Here is a 26,132-nt window from a genome sequence, read left to right as displayed (position 1 = left end):
CTAAATTCCACGTCTTTTAAAGATAACAGGAAGCAATCTCTCCCCCGCCCCCCAACTTAGTCATTTTCACTGTTAGCAAGCATATTATCTTGCCAGAAGGCTTACAGGCCTGGTGGTGGGGGGGGGGCTCTAAGAAATCTTGCAAGTACAGCTGCTAATTTAACTGATTTCTAAGAGTCCTTTTGAATCTTGTTGAAAAACAGCTGGCCAACTAGGCCCAAAATTCAACCATAAGCCCCAACATGTTGTACATGGTACTTCAAATTAAGGTTTTCATGTCTACCTTCATCTAAAACTTTGGAGGACAGAACAGAGAAAATATATGTAACAATGTGCTTCTTTTGAAAGGTACATAATCATTAGAATATATATATATATATATGCTATATATATCCTGCCACATTCTCCACACTAGAACAACACTGAAAAGAAATTCTACCTGGAAGAGAACAGCTATCATTTAATAGTAGTGGACTTCTATTTTCACCATTGACTGTAGGACTTCTGGATCTCTCTTGACAGGGTGAATTAAATCTGTGTAAAATTGCTGAGTTTTCTTCTTCCAGAGCTTGTTTCAACCACCGCTGAAATACATAGAACAATAAATGAAGAGAAATCAGTTTGTAGCTGTTTACGTATCCTATAACTGTACAGCCAAGTCCAAAAGCATTTCACTACCAGGCCTGGTAGACTAAGGAATGAGAATGGCCTCGGGCTCGTACTGGATTTTCATCTCCAAAGCAAAGTTTACCTTCTTGCACGAGCCAGAAATGTTTTCAGGAGGCTCCTTTCTTCTCCTTTTTTCTGAAAGGAACGGTGAAGTGAACCGAATGTAATGCTTAGGAGTTGAGTAGACGTGCGGGCTGTACGTGAGGCCCGGTAAAGAGTTGAGCTGCGTAGCTAACACTTCAGGGTCTGTAGTTATGCGCAGAGGCTTTTCGGAAAGGGTGTCTGAAGGTTTTCCTGTCTTCTCATTCTTCTCACTTAACCATTCATTGACCAAGTGCTAGAGAGAAGGAAGATCTGGATCACTATATATGTAATTATACAGATTCTCCTATAGAATATTCTAATACCAAACTTGTAACTGACATTATCTAAAATGAGAGATTAATTTAAATCATTCATATATGATGTCTAAGAAGTCAATATAAGTCATTCTGCATTTCCTTGGTTACCTACACTTATTACTAAACTTTTTTTACACAATTATACTTTGTAGGAACAAAACACATGATAGTTTTTATAAAATAGTAAAAATCTAGGAGACCCCAGTACTATCTTAAAAACACAAACACTAAACTGCTTCTATATTATGTGTAAAATGTTAAGTTTGTCAGACTTTAGGCAGTGTTTGTTTGTTTGTTTGTTTGCGGTACGCGGGCTTCTCACTGTTGTGGCCTCTCCCGTTGCGGAGCACAGGCTCCGGACGCGCAGGCTCAGCGGCCATGGCTCACAGGCCCAGCCACTCCGCGGCATGTGGGATCTTCCCGGACCGGGGCACGAACCCGTGTCCCCTGCATCGGCAGGTGGACTCTCAACCACTGTGCCACCAGGGAAGCCCTAGGCAGTGGTTTTCTACTCTGGCTGCCCATCAGAATCTCCAGATAAGGCCAGTGCGCATATATATATATAATATATATATATATATATTTTTAAGCTGTCGGCATTGACAATCACTAATGATTTAAGGGGGTTGAAATCTCTAAGTTCCCGTGCTTTGAAAATTCACATAATCCCTTTCTTGATTCTGTTTATTTTTTTGCATCTACAATGTACATAGTTCAATCTTTACTGGCTGTATGAATATACCTGATCCTAAAGTATAATGATTACTCAACTTTTTGTTTTTTAAAAAACTAGTTATTTAGGAAAGTTCAGATGTAATGGGCATGGAAATAAGGATTACATTTCTCAGCTCAAGCACATTTTCTTTGCTGTGTGGGCATTTATATCTTTTCTATCTAGTCATCAAATTGTACTCCTTTTATTTTTATTATAAATGTAATTTGTAGAATATGTAAAAAAACTACATGTATTTACACATACATTCTCACAATACACATACAGAAATACACACATTAAAAAAAGTCTACCCACATCCTGTCTTCTAGAGGTAATCACTAGAAGCATTTTGGCATCTTTTCTTGCCTTCCTTTTTTCAATGTATGTAAACTTCCTTTCTAGGACAAGCAACAGTGGGGCTAAAGCACTTGGGAGTCTGCAACAGACTCTGCCCCGGTGTGAATCCCGGCTTTGCCACTTGCTGTAACCTCAAGCAAGTTACATAACTTTTCTACATCTCAATCCTCATCTATAAAAGAAGGGTCATGAGAGAAACGAGCTCTACAAATAGGGTTATTGTAAGGATTACAAGAGTTAGATAACCAAAGCTCTTCATAGAGTATCTGGCACAGAATAAGTGCCATGTATGAAACTGAAGAAGGCCTTTACGTTATAGGAAATCACGATAATTTGGTACTCTGTCAAACAGTAATGTTGTTTAAGATAACAGTATATATCATACGCAAAACCTGTGGGGAAAAGGCTTTTTTTTTTTTTTTTTTTTTCCTTAGAGAATCAGGATACAGGAACCTATATCTCAAGACCAGGGAATTAAATCTATAGTGCCACAATAGTTTTAGTCATTTAATAATTTAAGGGCAGGGACTATGTCATATTTGTAATCAAGAAAGCAGCCTTTTTTTTTGTTTTCCTGCACTGTGCAGCTTGGTCTTGGTTTCCAGACCAGGAATTGAACCCAGGCCCTCAGCAGTGAGAGTGCAGAATTTTAACCACTGACCACCAGTGAATTCCCAAAAGTAGCTTTTCTTTTAAACATGGATCTTTTTTCTTTCTCACTAATCCGAATTACAGAGAAAATCTGCGGCTACTTTTTGTCTTCCCAAAGTGGGCAAAAGTAACTGCTCATTGTCAACATCAAGTGCTGGCTTGCTTGTTCAGGATCCACAGTGCAAAGGTGAGCACAGACTTCAAATCATAGCTGTGTTTAGATCGTCTCTGTCTAATCCTCTGACTCGCCACTGAAGTATACTCCCAGGTTCCTCCTAGATACTTACGAAGTATACTTCTCGTGGGTTTCACAGTACCTACAAACTATACTGAGTTTGGTAAGAACGAAGACCAGGTAAAGTGGGTTTCGGAGCATTCTGTTGTAGAAGGGCGTGAGAAGGATCCGTTTATGATCCACCCCACCGCCCAGAGAGCCTAAGGGTTGCACTTTGGTATCTCGGCTCCAATCTGCTGTACTCAGAATGGGAGAAAAACAAAGCTTCATAAGGGTGTTCTGTATTTCTGGCCTTCCTGTAAAACTCAGGGTGGTTTATCTCAGTGATTGTTGACCACAATTGCTTTATTAAATGTGACAGTTTTTGAAAGATTTTTATTAATAAATTGATCTAAAACTACCCTTCCTGAAACCCTCCTACACTGTTGGTGGGAATGTAAATTGGTACAAACAGTATGGAGGTTCCTTAAAAAACTAAAAATAGAGCTACCATATGATCTGGTAATCCCACTCCTGGGCACATATCCGGAGAAAACCGTAATCCGAAAGGATACATGCACCCCAGAGTTCACTGCAGCAGGACCTAGAGATGATCATACTAAATGAAGTAAGTCAGAGAAAGACAAATACCATATGATAGCACTCGTGGAATCTAATTTTTTAAAAAAAGAAACAAATGAACTTATTTACAAAACAGAAACAGACTTACAGGTTACCAAAGGGGAAATGGCGGGGGGGGGGGGGGGCGGATAAATCAGAAGCTTGCGATGAACACATACACACTATATATAAGATAACCAACAAGGACGTACTGTATAGCAAAGGGAACTCAATATTCTGTGATAAGCTATATGAGAAAAGAATCGAAAAAAGAATGCATGTATGCATGTGTGTAACTGAATCACTTTGCTGTATACCTGAAACTAAGACAACATTGTAAATCAACTACACTCCAATAAAATTAAAATGAAACTACCCTTCCTTATAAATTTTCACATCCTACTACATTCTATGGAAATCAACAATTTCTTCACATTTAGTTGTTGTAATCTACGTTTACCATGAAATTTATAAAAACTACAAAGAATAAAGAAAGGATAACACATCTCAAACTAGTTATTTCTGAGAAGTGTAGTTTAGTACATAAAGTAGGCAAAATTAAATCATTAGAAATCAGAACTGCAATACTACAAGGAAGCCTTGATATACTGGATATTTTAATGATGCAAACATTTCTATTAACTGATTTTACAGTTTTGCAATTCTCATTCTTAGTTTAAAACTTTGCTAGTATAAAAACTATGACTTTATCACTCTTCCTTATGAGATGTTATAGACTGGATTCCTAAAACATGAATATATTTAACATCATAAGACATCTGTTAAAAGACAGTTCTTACATTCATTAAGAATCATACCTTTTTTGTTTTGGGATACTTTGTTGGACATTTATTAAGTGCTGGAACTTCAGTTTCAGTAATTATTTCTGCTAATGCAGTTTCACTTTCTGGTTCTATTGCAAGTACAGTATTTTCAGTATCATTTTGTTGTGAAGTAACTTCTACATCAGGAGAAGACGGTTGGATATCTGAGCACATGCTGACAGTTCTGTGTCTCCGACGCTGCTGTCCGATGTGAGTCCTACTCCGAGAAAAACTTTTTCTCTGTTTGGTTCTATTTACTTTGGCAGGAGTTGGCTTGCTAGCAGTTTCTTCTTTTGCTTGTTCCTAATTCAAAAGAGAATGGAACTTTTAATACGATGTTTATATAACTTAGTAGCTGACCTCTAACGGCATCAATCTGCTTCAGAAGCTAACTGCCCCAAATGTCTTTATGAATTCTGATATGTATATCGAATTGACATAGTCGAACATTTTCTTACTCTCAAAAACAAAGCAAGCAGAGTCTCGTAGCTGAGGTCTGCATTCTCACAGGATTTGAACAGTGCTATTGAACAGCTAGCATATCACGTCACAGATCCTTCACAGCTGACTTACACTGTGGAGACTCTACTGGAAAGTGCTTAGGTGTGACAGTCAAACTAGACCTGGATAACAATACCTGAATAACTTCAGCATCAGTGACGATCTGTGCATCTTTACACTCAGCTTTAACTTCAGTTTTGGCAGTGCTGATCCTTTCCAAAGCTTGTTCTCTTCTTTTCTCTCTTTTTTCAAGTCTGGCAAAAGCTTGCAGAATTGCTTCCATTTTCCTTTCTTCTCTTGTCTACAAAATTTACAGTAACATAATAAATACTGCTCTGAAGTAAAATTCAAAAGTCCAAATGTTCATGGCAAATTAAAAAAAAAATTTCTATGATGGTGTTAGCAAAACACCTCTTTTGATGGTAGATATGGGATTAAAAACATTTATATTCATTTGAGATCTTTGAGAATCCCAAACATCTTGGTAAACCCTGTCATTACAAATATATTTCAATGAAAGGAATGTTTGGATGATTGTATGTCAATGATAAAGGTGAGGCAAAACCAAAAAAAGACTCAAGAACGACCCTGCTTTATCAAACCAAAAATCTTTTTTCCTCAATAATACATTAGGCAGCCTTTTAAAAATAAGATCAAAGTTCCTAAGGTAATATGTTGAAAAGGTTAAACCCGTATGAACGTAAGGAGTGAATATATTGACATGTCATAGCAGGATATTGTGGGGTGAAGTCCTGGGTTTAAATCATGATGCTACCAGTCATTTACTATCTCTGTGACCCTAGGCAATGTAACAACCCTGGTTATTAACCTTTTTGAGCATCTTATAAAATGTGGGTAACAATATTTACACTTCACAGAATTGTTAATGAGTTCAAATATAAAATATCTGTGAAGTTTTCCAACCTTACTTGGAAAATGATAGGCATTTCTTAGGTGTTATTATTTCTCCTTTGGCTCTCTTGCCCTCCGTTATAATTGTTATAAGGCATTCCTCTATCTTCTGCTCTTCCTGTCTACACTGACAGTTCAAGGTAGAGACTGGAAAACAGCAAGAGTTCTCTTTGCAGAGAGAACATTAAAAGCAAGACCCAGAGCCTTGGCCACGGGGCCTGGCAAATGCTTCAGGTTTCAACCAGAAACAGGAAGCATGTCCATCAACTGTCCAGTTCTCCAAATGGAAAGAACCAGGTCCTGAGGCTCAGATCCATTCGTCTTTCTTCCTTTATTGTCATCGATGTGGGAGAGAAAAATCAGTAACTCAAGGTCTGGCTGCATGGTCTTCTCAATATCAGAGCTTTAGAGTTCAAGTAATTATCAGCAGAGATTCAAGCATTAAGACACCGACAGTATGAAAACTATTACTTACTCTTTCCTATATTTTTTTCTTTCATTGTTCCACTAGGGAAGGGAAATTTGTAAACAAAACTCTTCTGAGAACTTTATAATTAGTGAAAACAAACTACCATACTTCAAATGTGTCAGTCTTATAAAATGTGTTATCCTCACCCTCTTTATTTTACAGGTAAGGAAACTGAGATCCAAAGAGGTAAGATTACTTGTTCATGGACACATATCTGCATCTTAGCTCTCTTGGTCTGGGATGGATAATAAGACACTAAAATAAAGAACATAGGCAAAAGAGGATCTCTTTACTGGAACTGGAAGTTTTAAAGCTGAATTCTTTCCTTAGATAATTCATGTCTCTGGTCTTATAAATCACTTTACTCGACTCCCTCTCATTTATGGCTCTCTATAAAAATCCTGTCTCAATATATTAGGGCTTTTCTAAAACCCTAAATTTAGAAGTCTGGAGTAACTAAAAAATACGATTTTCATAATTGCTTCACCTGTGGAACGGGGGTGGGTAGAAAAAAGAAGGGGTTCATTATTGTGCTTATAAATTTAAAAATAAATCTGGGAAAAGTACATTTTTCCAAAAGAAACAAACTTGTCTTAGCAAGAATCATTTTATGTATAAAATAAATTTACCCACGGGCCAGGCACCCAGAGGAGATATTTTCTATGTCATGATTATCCAAGGTTTCCTAAGATAAATACGAATTTATGCCAAAATAAGTTTCCTTGACATGGTGCATTATTCACTTGTTTTAGATAGAGTAAGGGTCAAAGATAGAATTACTTGATGTAAAGACAAAAATAATTCATTTAAAAATTGAACTCCCTTGGTAAACAATGTAGCTAATGGATAGTCAAAGCAAAATCCTTTATTTCGAGATGACTCGATCTTTTTGAGCTGGTCAGGATCTTAAAAATAATCTAGTCCTACACTGCTGAAGAAACCAGAGCCCACGTGTATTAAGTGAATCACTCAAAGGCAGAGCCATAATTATTATCCAAGTTTCCAGGCTCCTGGTTTGCTCTTCTTTCCAATTACCAACCACTGACACACTACATAATGCAAAATAAAGCATCACTCTTCCTACATTTACTACATCTATTAACTGAAAGCACTAAACAGGTATCCCAATAGCTTTAACCCAGCTTCATCTTAAAACACACACTTTAGAAAATGTAAACATGCTTTTTATTATGTGAAGAAAAAAGAAACATTAGTTACTAATCTACTTTTATTTTAAATTCCTTAAGGTTCATATGTCATTCAGCTTTTATATTCACCAGTGTATTCTTTGACACACACAACCAGATATACAGCATGTAATGACTGAAAATTTACCACCCACTTTATAGATCTAACTGATAAGTTTTATATATAGCTTGAGATAGTTACAGCTGATTGTGCAGGGGACTAGAGAAATTAGGAGTCTTAATTAGCCCCAGCAGACTGTCCATAGACCATGACATCTGAGCTGGATGTAGTTTAGATGATACTTGTCACATAAGGCTACCACCAGGACCTGCATGTTTCATTATCAGGACTCATTCCAAGCCACTGACTGTTCAGACCTCAAAAGTCATTTTTACTCTCTATGAGCTTGGCACCTGATAGACCCTGATATATAATTAGAATCAGACAGGGTCAACTTTTGACTTTTGTTGTTAACACCAACACTGTTGTTAACGCTGGAGTGTTGGGTGCTGAACTAACAAACTGTGAGAGATCTCTGATGCGATCTACAGATTGCTTTTATGACGTTTTTCAGTTTATGGCTTTACAGTAACACACAAGAGTACAGTAATTTTCTGTAAGCAGAAAGTCTGCTTAATATCCCTTTACAGGATTTTATCACTTGAGGAGTGGGTACAGTGAGAATTTTTATTACAATTTTGTGCTTCAATGTATAAACACACTGGAACACAAATTTAACTTGAAATCATGTCACCTTGGTACTTGGAAGAGACTATGGAGATCTTGTATGAGCCCCTATTCAACAAATGGTGAGGGACTTCCCTGGTGGCACAGTTGTTAAGAATCCGCCTGCCATGAGCTATTTGTAATGAGGTGGATAGACCTAGAGTCTGTCATACAGAGTGAAGTAAGTCAGAAAGAGAAAGACAAATACCGTATGCTAACACATATATATGGAATTTAAGAAAAAAAATGTCATGAACTTAGGGGTAAAACAGGAATAGAGACACAGACCTACTGGGGGTGGGCTTGGGGATATGGGGAGGGGTGTGTGGGCTGTTACGGGGAGGGGGAGAGGCATGGATGTGTATACACTGCCGGGCGTGGGGTGCATGGATGGTGGGGGGTGGCCGCGTGGCGCGGGGGCATCGGCTTGGTGCTTTGTGGCCGCCTGGAGGGGTGGGATGGGGAGGGTGGGAGGGAGGGAGACGCAGGAGGGAGGGGATGTGGGAACAGATGTATATGTATGACTGATTTACTTTGTTGTAAAGCAGAGACTAATTAAAAAAAAAAAAATCCCCCCAAAAAAAGAATCCGCCTGCCAATGCAGGGGACACGGGTTCGAGCCCTGGTCCGGGAAGATCCCACATGCCGTGGAGGAACTAAGCCCGCGAGCCACAACTACTGAAGCCCCTGCACCGCAAGGAAGAGTAGCCCCCACTCGCAGCAACTAGAGAAGGCCTGCACACAGCAACAAAGACCCAACACAGCCAAATATAAATAAATTTTTTTATATTAAAAAAAAATGGTGATGGGCTTCCCTGGTGGCGCAGTGGTTGAGAGTCCGCCTGCCTATGCAGGGGACACGGGTTTGTGCCCCAGTCCGGGAGGATCCCACATGCCGCGGAGCGGCTGGCCCCATGAGCCATGGCCGTTGAGCCTGCGCGCCCGGAGCCTGTGCTCCGCAACGGGAAAGGCCACAACAGTGAGAGGCCCGCGTACCGGAAAAAAAAAAAAAATGGTGAAAACCTAAGGTCCATATAGTTCAAGGACTACATAATAAAGAACACGAATTAAAGTTTTATACAATATCACAACTGAAAAAATAAACTACACTGACTAAATTGTTAGAATTCATCCCAATTAGAGATATTTGGTAATTTGAAGCTGAGTGAAAATAAGCGTATGTACTCTAGGTGCCTTACAGTGGCTTTAGAAGGAAATTTGCTAGTAGTAGGATGTAAGAATTGAGAAGGAAACAAAATGAAGACATTTAGGTATTTTGTGATTTCCTTTTTTTTTTTTTTTCTTTTACCTTACTATACCAAGTAGGAAGTGGCTCTTAAAAACAAAAACAACAAAGTTGCCTTTTAAAGGAAAAGGGAAATGGCAGGGCCAACCTACCAAATTACTTACAGCGTTGAAATAGAGAAATTAAAAGACTTCTTACTCAACTAACTTCCCTTAACCTTTTGAATGGGAATTTATTCTTACCACTAAAATTGTTCCAAAAGGGTAAGTGTCTCCGTCTCTTCCACCACATGCTGGTCTAGTCTCACTTCACAGTTACTCTTTCCTGTTGGATGTTTGTGTTTCCTTCCACCCTATCCTCCGTGAAAGCTGCTCCAGAACAGGGACCTTGCCTTCTTTTGTTCACCCAGTACTTTAAATGGTGCTCAGCATATAACAAACACCCAAATTTTTAAGTGAATAAGAATTGTGTATACATTCTATAAACCATGTATATCACTGTAATTTGAAGGTATGTAATGAAGTCTTTAAACAAGATTTTGGAAATCTTAAATTTACTACAAGGCAGCTGAAGCTGAATATCCTCATTTCGTTTGAACAGACAACCTATAAAAATAAACAGGTTCCTTTTTGCTAGTCGATACTATGATTAATTACCCATTCATTAATTATTCATATTTGGAAAAACAATTCCTAAACACTGTGATGGAGAAAATGGGACTTTAGAAAATTAAAACTAGTAATCAACATTAACTTAGTCATGCTCTGAGGAGAGAAAAGTAAGATGGACAATACATGTCAGATGATTTTCTGGCAAATTTACCCTCCCTATAGTTTACTATTATTAAAAATCGTTTTGCATCTTCTAAACTGATCTTCTAAATCAAGTCACTTCCTAGAGACATTAGTAAGAGCATGGATTCCGTATGGTCGTGTTTTCTCAGAGTGTTTTTTCTATGGAATAAAAATCTGCAGGATGTCAAAGGTGTCACTACAAAAAGACAAGTTGCAAGGACGTACAAGTTGAGGAAATGCTGACGTAAACAGAATTTCTCAAGAGGTTTCAAACACACCATGTATACTGGAAATCTCGAAGTTGGGGGCAAGGTATACTGTTTACTAAAGTCAACTGGCCACAAAACTCTTTCACAAAACATCTTAAATTAGAGTTCCATGGAATACTTTTTGATGTGAAGGATCAAGGCTGAGAAAATTGTGGGGAATCCTGCATCCTGCCTGGACTATAAGTTTCAGTTAGTTCACACTCATGGGCCTATCTATAGCTTTCCTCAAATGGCTGCCAGGAACATCTAATAAGCTCAATTATAGACCACCTACTTTTATAAAATACAGACCTTTTTTTTCCCCTAGAAGCTAGGGCTAAGGCAATGAGCCCTATAAATCCTTGCCCTTACGTAGTTTATATTCTAGTGATATACAGTTAATTCTAGATTGTCCTAGATGCTTGACAGGCTTAAGAAACTCATAGCTAGGTGACTATCCCTTCATATCCTTTTGTTGGTCTCAAATTTCTATCCTCCTACATGTGAAGACCACCTGAACCACCTTGCAGGGACTCCAGTTTAAGCAATCTGACTATAATAGGCCATCAAATATTACCAAGACTATATTCCCAAAGTAGTCTTTCCATAAGGTTGTGGAGAAGTATTTTGAAAATATAATATTAAAAGATACTACAAAGGAGGTTCTTTTCATTTCATTATAAGTGGGGTGAAGGAGGGGAAGCAAGCCTCCTTTTGAATTTAAATCTTTCAAAGGTTTTATATCTTTAATCAACCACCTGTTCATCAAAACAAGGTGAGCTTCCCAATATCTAACCCCCTTCTGTACACTTAACCTCTGACAAGGTTATGGCCACCTAACTTCAACTCAACTACCATGGACCTGGGAGAGGTTACTCAGTAGTACCCCGGTTTTGAAACCAGGTGAGTGTAAACAGCCTGCTGTATTTCAACTTACCGTATTATTGTATTTCAACCCACTGTATTTCAGCTTAAGATTCAAGAATTCTAGGATGCATGCTTTTGCATTCTAGTCATTTGACTATAGCAAAAATTCTATAATTAAAACATCCAGGCAAACATAGCAATTACAACTAACAACATTACAGTGACTTTGAAGGCTACAGGTTAAGGAGCCAAGGATTTTTAAATACTTACTTCAAAAGGGAACCCTCGTACACTGTTGGTGGGAATGTAAATTGGTGCAGTCACTAAGGAAAACAGTATGGTGGTTCCTCAAAAAATTAATAGGATCCAACAATTCCACTTCTCAGTGTGTAAAGAAAACAAAACCACTAATTTGAAAACATACGTGTACCCCAATGTTCACAGCAGCATTATTTATAATTGCCAAGATATGGCAGCAACCTAAGTGTCCATCAACAGATGAATGGATAAAGATGTGACCAATATACACATATATATGTGTGTATATATATATCACACACACACACACACACACACAATGGTAGTTGTCCATTCCCAATGGACTACTACTCAGCCATAAAAAAGGAATGAAATTTTGCCATTTGCAGCAACATGGATGTGGAAGGCATTATGCTAAATGAAATAAGTCAGAGAAAGACAAATACTGTATGGTATCTCTTATATGTGGAATCTAAGAAATACAACTAGTGAATATAAGAAAAAAGAAGCAGACTCACAGATATAGAATAAACTAGTGGTTACCAGTGGGGAGAGGGAAGGGGGGAGGGGAAATATAGGAGTAGCAGATTAAGAGGTACAAACTACTAGGTATAAAATAAGCTACAAGGATATATTGTACAGCACAGGGAACATAGCCAATATTTTATAATAACTGTAAATGGAGTATAACCTTTAAAAACTGTGAATCACTATTGTACGCCTGTAACTTATACAATATTGTACATCAACAATACTTCAATAAAAAATATTTCATATCCCTTCAAAATACCAAATTCTAAATATTTACGATTATTTATTCCTATGAAAAATACTCAGCTGCACAACCACCTTAGTGGCATATATTAAAATGAATATGCTAAAACAGATATAAAAACATGAAGTATGGGGCTTCCCTGGTGGTGCAGTGGTTGAGAGTCCGCCTGCCGATGCAGGGGACACGGGTTCGTGCCCCGGTCCGGGAAGATCCCACATTCCGTGGAGCGGCTGGGCCCGTGAGCCATGGCCGCTGAGCCTGCGTGTCCGGAGCCTGTGCTCCGCAACGGGAGAGGCCACAACAGTGAGATGCCCGCGTACCGCAAAAAAAAAAAAAAAAAAAAAAGAAGTATTCATTTATATTAATATAGCATACTAGTAGGCAAAATCTGGACAAAACCAGATTCCCAAGTACGCCTTTTTGTCTACCTATCCAAAGTTCCATCATGTCCAACAAAAAGGCATTTCTCTTTCCTTCTGAGATCTCAAACTGAGGATGTTCTAAGTTCCACTAACTTTCTCAGCACTGAAAGAAGGAAGAATCATATAGCAAACCTCCAGGTTTGAGTTTTCTTTTTTCTTTTTTCTTTTTTCCTCTCATTTCTCTCCCCCCAAAAGCACTGTTATAGCCCTTAAAGCCGTATTTGTATCAGACGCATGCCTCATACAGAAACCAATCATACCCTAAAGTGATCTTCTAAAAGTTTCTGCAGGATTATTGCAAAGACAAGGCTGTGGCAACTGTGGAATGAAATGGCCAATATTGAACATCTAGTCAAGAAAGGGCCATAGGTAATTTGGGTAGGTACAGGTAATTTATTAGATGTAACCCAATCTTGAAAAAGGTTCAAGATAATTCCTTTAGGTAGAGGAAGAACTCCTTTTTCTTTATAAGCAAGCTCCTCCAGTATTTTCTCCTATATTTGTTTTTCTTCTCTCCTATTCCTAACACTACCCTGTCCCATCAGAGCAGTGCTTCTGAAATCCTGAGGCTGTGAAACAGTTCTGCATTGCTTTTGCAATTTTGAACATCAACAATACATCAGTGTTAGAGGAATGACCATCAAGGCAATAAGAGAGAGTTACATTTAAGCAGGCCTACAATGACCAAAATCCAAAGATCCTACCGCTAAGTATATGACACCTGAGATTCCATGAAATACAACATGAAAATCACTAAAACAGGAAACAAGGGAGCATATAAAGGGGAGTGGGGAAAACCCGTACTAAGATCATCAGTTGGTATATAAAGTCATTTTCAAACCTTAAGGCAAACTATATCATGATATCTTCTTAACTGGCCTAGTAGACATTCTATCAATTGCTAAATTACCATGGGTTTTTAAGAAAATATCTTGTCCTAGTTTTTATATACATTAAGATATTTCAAATAAATAGTACAAGGAGTATAAATACTAAACTTATTTTAATGAAAACCTTATTTTATGATAGCAGTATGAGATGCAAAAATAGCAGCTGCCAAACAGTGGGTTTTCTTCTTTTTTGCATAACCCATTTATTTAGTGCTATTATAAGCTTTAAAATTCCATTTCTGTTTTACATTAAATTATGAAGAGAAAGGATACATTTAGTTAATGTAAAACATTTTGAACAGTAATTCTGGCATTATAATTTATTAATAGTACTCTGCTTCAAAAATGTTAAAAAATTATTTCTTAAATGTCAGAAATTCTAAATTGTCTAATGAACACACAGTGAAAATACAAAAGATTAGTGGAAGTTACTTGAATGGTAATGACAAAGCCAAATAGAAATGCTCAGTGACACATCATGTTTGCTAACTTCAAAGAACAAGGTAAAGGCCCTCCTAAAGGCAGCAGCAGCAAGTATTTTGGGAAGAGCAGTGTCACTAAACCCATGTGACAGCATGAAGCTGCTACTGGCCTTCCAACTTACCATCTTCCTTCTTCTTTCTGCAATCTGTTCCTCTGACTCCATTTCTACTTCATTGCTAATGGGAGTTTTTTCTTCTATATCATCAATAAAATCTGGCTCCTGAAAGATGGAAATGACTGCTTTATAGAAACTACTACTCCATCTACAAACTAGAGGCACAGAACCATGTATTTTAAATGTCTTTCAACCAGAACTAATTAAACATAAAAATTACAATAGTACTTAAATCCATTTCAGAAACTTAAAACTGGCTCCTAATTCAGGAAACTTTTCAAAATCATGCAGTCAAATCATTTTGTTTTTCAAAGTTCTAGTCAATAATGTTCTTTATCAATAGAGTCCACAAAGCCTTAAGTTTATATTCTTACCAACACATAAACATATAAATTATTTCACAAAACCCAGTGCCTACAAATACCAAGTGCTTAATAGAGGTTTGTTCAATTTAACACTTACGGGAAACTATCCTTAGAAGATAAGACACTGGAGACGAATAAAAGCTTACTTAATCTTCATATTTAAAAGGTCCCTCCTAACTAACTTCCATTTGTTTAGAGGGCATATAACAAAATACTTCCTGGTGAAGCAGAAGTACGGGCCAAACTCTTTCCCCAAATTTATCTTATGTGTTTTTAAAAGAACTTCCTCTCAAAAATCATGTCACCCCTATAGAACTGATTTCATTATGTCCCAAATATTAAAGGAAAGGAATCATTATGGCTTAAGACTTTAAATAAGAACATTTATTATAAACATAAGGACAGTGGCATCTGGAAGAATGTTTTTAATTACCCAGTCTTAAGGAAAATCTTGTATTCAGTTCTACAAGGATTTGCTGGGTGAGCTGTTTCTTAAAAGTTTAACAACTATTGTACAAATTCTAGCAGAACCTGTAGTTTACATTTGTAAGTACTTCATTAAATAACAGAATGGACTTAAAAGGTTTAAGCCATTTTATGTAAACAAGAGGATAAAATATGACAAACTAATTTTCTTTTGTTAACTTCTTTCATCAAGAATCAGCGGAGCACAGTTCAGTACCTGATTATTTGACACCGAGAGCCTCAGAGGAGAAAGCTTTCTCTGTTTAGTTTCCTGGCTCTTCATTTTGTTCGCTGTTCCTTCACAATCCAAAGTAATATTCTGATTTTGTGTATCTTTTTCTTTTGAAATATCCTTTTCTTTTTTTCCTTTCTTCCTTCTGGTCTCATAACCACTATTGATGTTTTCCGTGGATTCAGAACTACGTTTCAGAACAGGGCACTCTGGATTTTCTTTGAGGCACGCGCAATCCACCTTGTACTTACTGGAAAGAAAACCAGTTAAATATTTGTTCAAGATATAGACTGTAATACCTTCTAATCCATTTTAAGCTACACCTCCACAAAACTGTATGCTATTACTAATTATAAGCAACCGTTTTCGCTAATTTTCATTCCTTGTAACTATGACAAAATAAATTTTCTCATAAAAACAATATAATAATTAGAAGTTGAATTCTGACCAGAGGTTGGGCCCTCAATCATAAGGATAACCAGTGAGGGGTTACAGAAGGAAAAAACCCCAATAAATTAAAACTGAGTCTTTTTAAGTCAAATGATACCATGGCATATATTAAGGCAAAAACGCCAGGTTACCTCAGAGTGCTATAAAGTGTATATGCAGAATATGATAAAATACTCTAAATCTGACCTAAATAAAAAATGCTAGGTACAATAAATATCAAACCTTAACTAGTTTGTCTTATAATTTAAGGAATGATTTCAATAACCAGGGTTCTTTAAAAAGCCACCTTGAAAAAACTGAATGTCATGTTTGCCTTTGCCCTTAGGTATTCCCTCTTTCAAATAAACGGAAGCTTGAAAAATAATTGCACTACCTCTCATCTTCACAGTAGTGATAATTATTACTCCCATTTTACAGATGAGATGAAAGCTCAGAGGGTCAGTATCTTGTCCAAAGTCACACATTAAGTGGTAGGGATGACATTCAAATACAGGTCTGAGTCCAAAGCCCACACTTTTCAGCTCTTCAGTATTTCTTAACTCTCTGCCCTCCTGTCTACCACCAAGAGTCAGTTTATCTCTAGGATATAGGCTGAATGCCCAAACCAGAGTTAAACAATAATGGAAGACTCCCACTTTGCATGTTTTGAGTAGTTTGTTCATAATAAAAAATAATTTACTTTTCCAAGTTTCTAATACGCCCAGCTCATTCACTTTCAACACTGGTAGAAAGCTACAAGTCAAACTGTCTAATTCTGTGAATCAGGGGTAGAACTCAGACATCATGGTCTACCCCTCACCTCTCCAAATCAGGCAGTAATAGAAACTAGCTGGAAACTTTTTCTAGATATTTTCTTTGATTTTAGGACAACAGAACTGCAAATAATAATGATGACAACTGCTAATATTTATTCAGCGCTTATTTTGTATCAAGAACGGTTTTAAACCCTTTACATGTGTTAACTCAATCTTCGAAATATTCCTGTTAGGTGAGTATTATTTTTCTCATATTATAACGAGGTAATGAGGCAGAGAGAGATGATGAAATTGGTCCAAGGTTACATAACTAATATAACTGACTGAGCTAGGATTTGAAACCAGAGAGTCAGATTATAAAAAGCTTATATTTTTAACCACTGTGGGAAACAGTCCCCCAAAGCAATGAGCAAAGAGCTATTATGCTCAATTTTCCACCTTGGGGGTGGGGCGGAGAAAGAGCTAAAAAGGAAACACTTTAGTTAGCAGGATAAATCTGACTCCAACAATCAAGTAGAGATGCATATACTGAAGGAAGAGGGATTTCACTGACAGAAAACATAATGGACATTAAAAATGTCTGCATGTAAAATGGATACCACACGAACTTTTAAAAATAAAATACAGGAGGATATGAACTGAAATCCTTATAACCCAAAAGATTATAGAATATATAAAGAAGTGCCTCCACCCACATTGGTTTAAAAAAAAAGACTACCCAGCAGAAAAATGAACAGATGATGAGACAAGTCATAAGAGAGGAAATCCAAATGACAAATGAATATATAAAAGGATCTTTGGGCTCTTAAAATAATCATGGAAAATGGTAATTACAAATATAAAAAGATACTATCTCACACAGATTAACATCGATTTTTAAAGTACAGTAAAGAAGTGTTGCAAGGAAGTAAAGCTATGGGAGTATCAACTGGTCATTCACCCACGTCTGGTAAAAACTGAGGCTGTACACATTCTACAACCCAGCAATTCCACCTCTACGTCCCTATCATGGAGAGAACATGTACACATGCAGCATTTTTTGTAAATCTAAAGGTCCACCAATAGTGGAATGGATAAATGCCATCAGCAGTGAAAATAAATGAATTAGAGCTACACATAACAAAAGAACTGAATCTCACAAAAGTAATGAATGAGAAAAGATGAATGCAAAATAATACAGATTATAATTTCCATAAATTTTTAAAATATACAAAACTACTCGATACTATTTAGGGCCGTCTACAGACATAGTAAAAATGTTAAACTCATAAAAATGTTAAACTCACCAAATTAAAGATGGCAGTTATCTCTGGTAAAAGACAGAGGATAGACGCAATCTGGCTGCTAAACATATGGGCCTTTAATGGATAATGTTTTGCTTCTTAATTTGGAAATGAGGCACATGGACTTTGTTTTTTTGGCCGCACGGTTCGTAGGATCTCAGTTCCCTGACCACGGATTGCACTCAGGCCACAGAAGTGAAAGCACGGAGTCCTAACCACCAGGCCACCAGGGAACTCCCTACAGGGACTTTTGTATTACTATTTTTTACAGTAAGTTTTTTTTTTTTTTTTTTTTTTTTGCGGTACGCGGGCCTCTCACTGTTGTGGCCTCTCCCGTTGCGGAGCACAGGCTCCGGACGCACAGGCTCAGCGGCCATGGCTCACGGGCCCAGCCGCTCCGTGGCATGTGGGATCTTCCCGGACCGGGGCACGAACCCGTGTCCCCTGCATCGGCAGGCGGACTCTCAACCACTGCGCCACCAGGGAAGCCCTACAGTAAAATTTTTAAAATTTAAATTGCAGTTTCTCTACTCAGGATTAACTTTTCTTAGTGTTAATTAACTCTTCTTTAGTGTTTCAGAACAACAGTTCTCAGAGTTTCCTCGGACGATCTCCAACAAACCCTTTCAATTTATACTGCAAAGAAACTTTGGCACAATTTCTTTTCTTCTGAGGGGCAGTAAGTGAAATTATGCATTTCTACTGATTAACCAAATTAATGAGTAAAACTCTACACTCTACCTAAAATACAAGAAAGAAAAGAAGGAAAAAATTCTCACATAAACAAGGTCAGTATTGCTCAATTAGGATTACTAATTATTATACTATGAGCATTACATTACAATAATAAGAAAGTTTGGAAGAGCAAAGCAACCATGCTGTAATGGAAGCTGATATCAGAATGCTTGTTTCCAAGTATTTTTAATTGCCTAATTGTAAATAAAAATAAAAAGCTAAAGCAGTAATGACAATACCTACATTTTTGTAAGGACATTAAGGAATTATTTCAAAACAACAGGTATCATATTTACAGACTTGAACTTACCAATTCCCATAGTCAAAATCAAAGGCAATAGTAATTTCAGTTCCCTTTGGAATACTTTGTACAGAATAAATGTAAAGATGTATGGTTCCATCCTCAATTTCATGCCTCACCTGTTAAAAGAATAATTTTGTATTTCCATAAATAGTTATATATCTCTATAAATTATTTTCTACCTTTAGAAGCATCTCATCTTGCAATTTTGAAAACTATTCTTTTCAAAGTAATTCACAAATACAACATGGAAAATATGCTTTTAATTACAAGACTTGTACCTAAATCAGTGGTTATCAACTGGGAAGGAGGTACACATCAATGCAAGTTTGATGCAGGCTCTACGAACATTAAAAAGAAAATAACTCTATTTTATCAATTCTATGGTGCATATTTTTTCCCCTTTTAAAATCTGTGAAATTGGGAGTTTTACAAGTGATGGCATCTTTGATTTAATGAAACGCATTAATGGTACAGTTTATAAGTATACAGTTAAAGTACAGTTTAACACTATACTTTTCTGTGATATACACTGTTCTAGGTACTCTACATGTGTTAACTCCTTTAGTCCACATAACATCTTTTTACAGATAAAACTGAAGCACAGACAAGGTTACAAAGCTAGTAAATCAAAAAGAAGACATGAATCTGTAAGTCTTGCTTCAAAACCTACACTCTTAACTGTAACATTATATAACTAGAAAACATTTATTTTGGTACGTGAAAAACAAAACCAGAAATATTATTTTACACACCACTTCTAAAACATAATTTTATAAAAAATTTTATACTAGCACATATAAAATCTACTTTAGTTTTCAGCTTCGTCATCTACCTTGATCAAATCAGAGCATATATTTGACTCATAAATAGAGCTTCCAGAATAAACAGAGAAGTCCAGTATTTTCTCTTACAAGTAACATCACAATTTCTTCAATGCTCAAAGTAACTTGAGACCTCACAGCCAGTTATCACCTAAATTTTCATAATGGAAAGATGTTGGGCAGTATAAAATGCATCAACAACTAAAAACCGGTGGTCTGTTTTAGGCCGCCAGACTTTTTTGTGCTTAATACTCAGATTCCACACACTCCCTACCCCTGCCTCCCCAAAGGATTTCTATAAGCTTACCTCTGCATTCGGTGTACAAGAACGCCTAATGAACCGAGCTTCATTCCCAAAAGTCCTTGCATCAACACACATTTCTAGACCATGAAATTTAGAATAGAATAAAACAAAAGGGTATGGTCTACAAAAAAAGAAATGCATTAGAAACTATTAACATTTTGAATTTAAGAAATTTCTAAAAGACTCAGACTAAGTAGGGAGGCCAAGATTTGAATATATGCAGTCTGATACCAGAACCCATTCTTAACCACTAGGCTAATTCATGCTAATAAGATTTTTACCTGCTCCTATAACTTTACCTAAACCAAAGGTAATTAATTCAGGTGGGAATTCAAATTTACAAAGAATGATAAAAAGGGAGTGACCACTGCCTTTACATGAGGATTCATAATGAGATGCCATTAAAGTTCCTATCAGTGCACTTACGTGTTTGATTTACAGCACCGTTTCAGATCAAATCTGCTATACGAAAGGGAAAGATTCTTGTATATCTTTCATAACTTAAGTAACTCAGTTATAAACAATATGAAATATTTTAAATAATTATAGTATATAGGCTGAGAATGTTATTTCCCTAGAGATGCAAACATATTTCTAGACCTCAGGGAAGCAATGGCTATCACACGATCACATCAATTCCCACCCCCAAAATCACAAACGATAGAAGAGGGCTCCAAAGTCCTTCCAGTACCAAGAAAGTGGCAGTTGAAAGTGGTGACAATAATGTAAGACCAAATCTAACATCCTCTGATAAAAGAAGGACGTGGTCACCAGTGGTCTTTGCAGGTTCTAGCAATTATAAGGAATTAGGAAGGGTCCTAGATGGAAAGGGTTCCTTATAATCTCAGGTAATCAGACTTTTTCATTAATGTCCACCTATATTGCTACAGTTTATCTTTGAAGTAGATTGTTTTAGAAGTGTCAGCAAGATAGGGATGGGGAAGAGACTAAGGAATAGGGACTTCCCTGGTGGCACAGTGGTTAAGAAGCCACCTGCCAATGCAGGGGACACGGGTTTGATCCCTGGTCCGGGAAGATCCCACATGCCGCGGAACAACTAAGTCCATGTGCCACAACTGAGCCTGTGCTCTAGAGCCCATGAGCCACAACTACTGAGCCCACGAGCCACAACTCCTGAAGCCCGCGTGCCTAGAGCCCGTGCTCCACAACAAGAGAAGCCACCACAATGAGACGCCCGCACACAGCAACAAAGAGTAGCCCCCGCTCGCTGCAACTAGAGAAAACCCACACATAGCAATGAAGACCCAACACAAGCAAAAATAAATTAATTAATTAAAAAAAGAGACTAAGGAATATATCTGCATCTACAGTTTTAAATATTAAAATAATCCCTTAGAAGACAGAATACACATAAACAATAGCTTTGTGCTTAAAACAGCCAAAAATTCAATACTTAACTACAGAAAAATAATATGGAGAAATAAATGAATATACCTCTTAAAGAAATATCCATTTGCTTCAAACTGTTCTCTTAACATAAACTTCCCTCTGTATTCAATGATAAGTGCATCAGGAGGCAAGTCTTTTGCAGATCTCAGAATTTTCTTATTTTTTTGTATATGGCTCTACAATCAGAGAAAAGTTGAGATTAACTAAAACCAGACTGCTTTCAGTCTAAGTACTTAAGATATACAGTAGAAAAAGGTTTTTGCTTTATCATCTCTTGGCAAATGATATATTTACCTCTACAGGAGGTTTGAAGATCAAATTATTGGTATTCAAATCTGATTTATTTATCTCTTTTTTGTCATTTCCGTTGCCCAGTCTCAGAGCTATTCTTTGTGCCTCCCTCTGAACACCCTCACTATATTGGTTATTATTTGCCTCTTCATATCGATCCATCCATGCTTTGATTTTTGTCTCCCATCCAAAATTTGAACCATCAGATGAAGGATCAATCTCTGGAGCTGAGCCCTAAAATCACAGCAAGCTAAGCATTAATATCTGGATTTTAAGTATTTACACACACACACACACACACAAAATATGACAATCTATATAAAAGAATATAATATAAACCAGAAATAATGACAGGCTTTCTAAGTTGGTCCTAGTAGGAAAAAGAAAAAAAAAAAAAGACCATAAGTGAGCAGCTTAATACTTTATACTGATGCCAGACACACGAGTTGGAAAACTGAAGGAAGCAGAGTTAAGTTGAATAGCAGAAATTTAAGTTTCACTACTGTAGCCAGATGGGGGCTTTCAATAAAATTGAAAATACCCAAAACTTTGGAGTCACTGTCAGCTAACGGTTAAAAAAAGATAGCGTATAATAATTTTTTTGAGACTGCCAATATCTACTCTGTACTCACAGTTCTATTTAACCAGAATAAATTTGCAATTATTATGTAAACTATACATACTGCATATTAAGTATAAACTTATTTTCTGATATAATACTTCAACTTTTAACATGTTTTATAATAAAAATATACTTTGATATCTTAATTTTGTATAATTCCAAGATCTACAATCAACTGTCCACATGATAAATTCAACATGAGAATAAAATGTCTCACAAAATAAAGACCTTTAAGCTTAAGTGCCTGCTCCTCCTCATACCCCCCGTTAAAATCTGTTAAGATAAGACTGCTAAATGCCAAAATGCAGCAAGATGTTTTTTGATCTATCTCTTAGAGTAATGAAAATAAAAACAAAAATAAACAAATGGGACCTAATTAAACTTAAAAACTTTTGCACACCAAAGGAAACCATGAACACAATGAAGAGACAACCTACAGAATGGGAGAAAATATTTGCAAACAAAGTGACCAACAAGGGATTAACCTCCAAAGTATACAAACAGCTCAGGCGGCTCAATATCAAAAAAACTAACAACTCAATCAAAAAATGGGCGGACTACCTAAATAGACATCTCTCCAAAGAAGACATACAGATGGCCAAGAGGCATATGAAAAGATACTCAACATCACTAATCATCAGAGAAATGCAAATCAAAACTACAATGAGGTATCACCTCTCACCCGTCAGAATGGCCATCATCAAAAAATCTACAAACAATAAATGCTGGAGAGGGTGTGGAGAAAAGGGAACCCTCTTGCACTGTTGGTGGGAATGTAAATTGGTACAGCCACTATGGAGAACAGTATGGAGGTTCCTTAAAAAACTGAAAATAGAGCTACCACATGATCCAGCAATCCTACTTCTGGGCATACGTCTGCAGAAAACCTTAATTCGAAAAGATACATGCACCCCATTGTTCACTGCAGCACTATATACAATAGCCAGGACATGGACAACCTAAATGTCCATCGATGGATGAATGGATAAAGAAGAGGTGGTACATACATACAATGGAATATTACTCAGCCATAGAAAGAACGAAATAATGCCATTTGCAGCAACATGGATGGATCTAGAGATTGTCAGACTGAGTGAAGTAAGTCAAAGAGAGAAAGACAAATGTCATACAATATCGCTTGTATGTGGAATCTAAAACAATGGTACAAATGAACTAATTTACAAAACAGAAATAGAGTCACAGATGCAGAAAACAAACTTATGGTTTGGCTACCAAGGGGGAAAGGGGGGAGGGATAAATTGGGACATTGGGACTGACATATACACACTGCTATATATAAAATAGATAACTAATAAGGACCTACTGTATAGCACAGGGAACTCTACTCAGTACTCTGTAATGGCTTATATGGGAAAAGAATCTAAAAAAGTGGATATATGTATATGTATAACTGATTCACTTTGCTGTACAGCAAACACTAACAAAACACTGTAGATCAACAATATTCTAATAAAAATTTTTTTAAAAAAAGAAAAAGAATGCTAAATGCCAAGCAGTGAAAAGTTACAACCTCTCAATAGGTTTTAGGAAACAAAAAGGGAATCCTTTTCTCATTGGAATGCAACTTATAGAAAGGCATAATTACCACACATTTAAAAAGTTTATTAAAGCCTGGACTCCCTCAATTAATTATTTGCAGTCTTAAGACAAAAATCAATTAATGCAGATAACAAAAACATATACCTTATCGATAGCATAATTCAAATTTATAATGGATTTATTAACACAAGAAGTTTCAATTTAGTTGTTTGCAAATGCTGTTCATCAATTTTTCTACAGAATGGAACACCTTTATGAGAAGACAGATTATTTCTATAATGTGTACAACCTACCATAACTGTGAAATTTTAAAATCACATATAGATTTCATGAAAGTTCTTATATATGCTGTTAGACATGTACATGTGTATGGTAACACTTACTAAAATTTACCATCAGTCCAACTTCCATATAAGTAACTAATCTTACAAAAAGTATTCTTTTCTATAATGAAACAAACGATAGTAAGTTGCTCAACTATTTGATAGGGGTAGGTTTCTTTTACTAATTGATCTTTTATGGAATTATATATTCTACATTATAATGACCACTTGATAAAGAACAGATTTTTATACAAATATGAAATATCACATATTTTGGGGCCTTTATTTTTATTCTTTTTTTATTTTTCAGAATTTTCTATAGTGAATACGGCTTATATAATACAAAAATATTTTTCAAATACTATATACAGACACAAAAGTTTACAATCACTTTTTTTTTTACTACCCCTATTATTTATGTTTATTTATATATTGAGGTATAACTGACTTACAATATTATATTAGTTTCAGGTGTACAACGTAGTGATTCAAAATTTTTTATTGATCATACTTCATTTAAAGTGATTATAAAATATTGGCTATATTCCCTTTGCTTATTATTATTATCCTTGTAGCTTATTTATTCTATACATAGTAGTTTGTACCTCTTAATCCCCTAACTCCATCTTGCCCTTGTCCCCTCTTCCCCCACTGGTAACTACTAGTTTGTTCTCTGTATCTGTGAGTCTGTTTCTATTCTATTTATTCATTTGTTTTATTGTTTAGATTCCGCATATAAGTGATAATATACGGTATATTTGTCTTTCTCCTATACGACACTACATAATAAGGTTTTCATCACCTTTATTAAAGAAATCTACTCAGTTTTTAATTTGTTTTCTTTTTTGCCCTCCTTCCCCCACCCCCCAAAATAAATCCTCCACTAACTTGGTTTCTCTTCAATACAGTTCTTCTGTATCTCTTGAGCCTTTTTAATATGACAGAATTACTTATTAGAAATGTAATGATCTTAAAGACACATTCAAGTTAACGAAAAATTTTCAAAGATGAACAAAGCATTTTTCAAATTTTAATTCCTTAGTCACTTCTTTACATAATAAATTAAAATATTTCAGTTAAGTAAAAGATGCTCCTTCCTCATTAAGCCTGCTATTCAGATTAGATAAAGTGGGAAAAAAGGAAAACCACTGGAGTATCAGTAGTTCTAACAGCTTAACAAAAAACCCTTTTTCAGACCTCTTCATTCTGGTGTCAGAGAAAGTCCCATAAATACAAGTTTAATATAGTAAATATAAAACCCCCAACTTTAACATATACAGCACATTTTACAGGACTTTGGACTTGCAGTATGCTGAGTGACACCATGTATTAACATTCTTAAGGAAGAGTTCCAAAACTATGCAAGAATAATCATTGGACAGCTGCTTAACGATCTGTTTTCCAGGAATGTGAAATAACTAATAATTATTACACTTTATACTATGGGGACAACAGATGTATTCTAACATGCTTCCCACATCCTATTTTAATATCTGGCAACTTGAGATACTCATGCTCCTTTGCTACCTAACCTAGAGCGTTAGAGTAACACTGTACAGCTGACCTCCGTGATCCAACAGAAACCTATCTTTTATGGGGAGGCAGAGCTGGGGGGCTTGGTTCTCTCAGCCATCTTGGCATCTACAACACTGAGGATGTATTCTCATTAATTCAAGGCACAAGTGACTAGCCTGTACTTACACGGTGAATCCATGGTGATTTCATAATAGTTTATAACTACTGACAACTAAATCACTAGAATTCCAACTTTGCAAAAGAGCAAAATTTCAAATTCCAAATATTATTTTGCATTTCTATGTCTAGAATACTAGTGGTACTGGAGACACGGAATACAATGATAAATGA

At 36.4% G+C, this 26,132-nt stretch overlaps 1 protein-coding gene across 4 annotated transcripts in view; it reads right to left on the bottom strand.

The window, feature by feature from the left end:
* The window catches only part of KMT2E (lysine methyltransferase 2E (inactive)), an 89,402-nt gene that overhangs the window by 7,396 nt on the left and 55,874 nt on the right, over nt 1-26,132 (bottom strand). For all 4 annotated transcript variants that reach the window (XM_081244880.1, XM_081244882.1, XM_081244881.1 and 1 more), the window contains 10 exons: nt 21,765-21,995; nt 21,516-21,646; nt 20,064-20,181; nt 18,942-19,051; nt 15,394-15,658; nt 14,353-14,451; nt 5,090-5,254; nt 4,447-4,755; nt 752-1,006; nt 440-584 (listed from right to left, as the gene is read on the bottom strand). In XM_081244880.1, coding sequence (XP_081101006.1) covers nt 440-584; nt 752-1,006; nt 4,447-4,755; nt 5,090-5,254; nt 14,353-14,451; nt 15,394-15,658; nt 18,942-19,051; nt 20,064-20,181; nt 21,516-21,646; nt 21,765-21,995 — 1,828 coding nt within the window. The remainder of the gene's footprint in view (nt 1-439; nt 585-751; nt 1,007-4,446; nt 4,756-5,089; nt 5,255-14,352; nt 14,452-15,393; nt 15,659-18,941; nt 19,052-20,063; nt 20,182-21,515; nt 21,647-21,764; nt 21,996-26,132) is intronic.

This window comes from Mesoplodon bidens (genome assembly GCF_964165515.1).
Source record: "Mesoplodon bidens genome assembly, chromosome: 9".
Lineage (NCBI taxonomy): Eukaryota > Metazoa > Chordata > Mammalia > Artiodactyla > Ziphiidae > Mesoplodon > Mesoplodon bidens.
The sequence above is the reverse complement of the archived record's forward strand: the minus strand, read 5'-3'. Positions and strand labels throughout refer to the sequence as shown.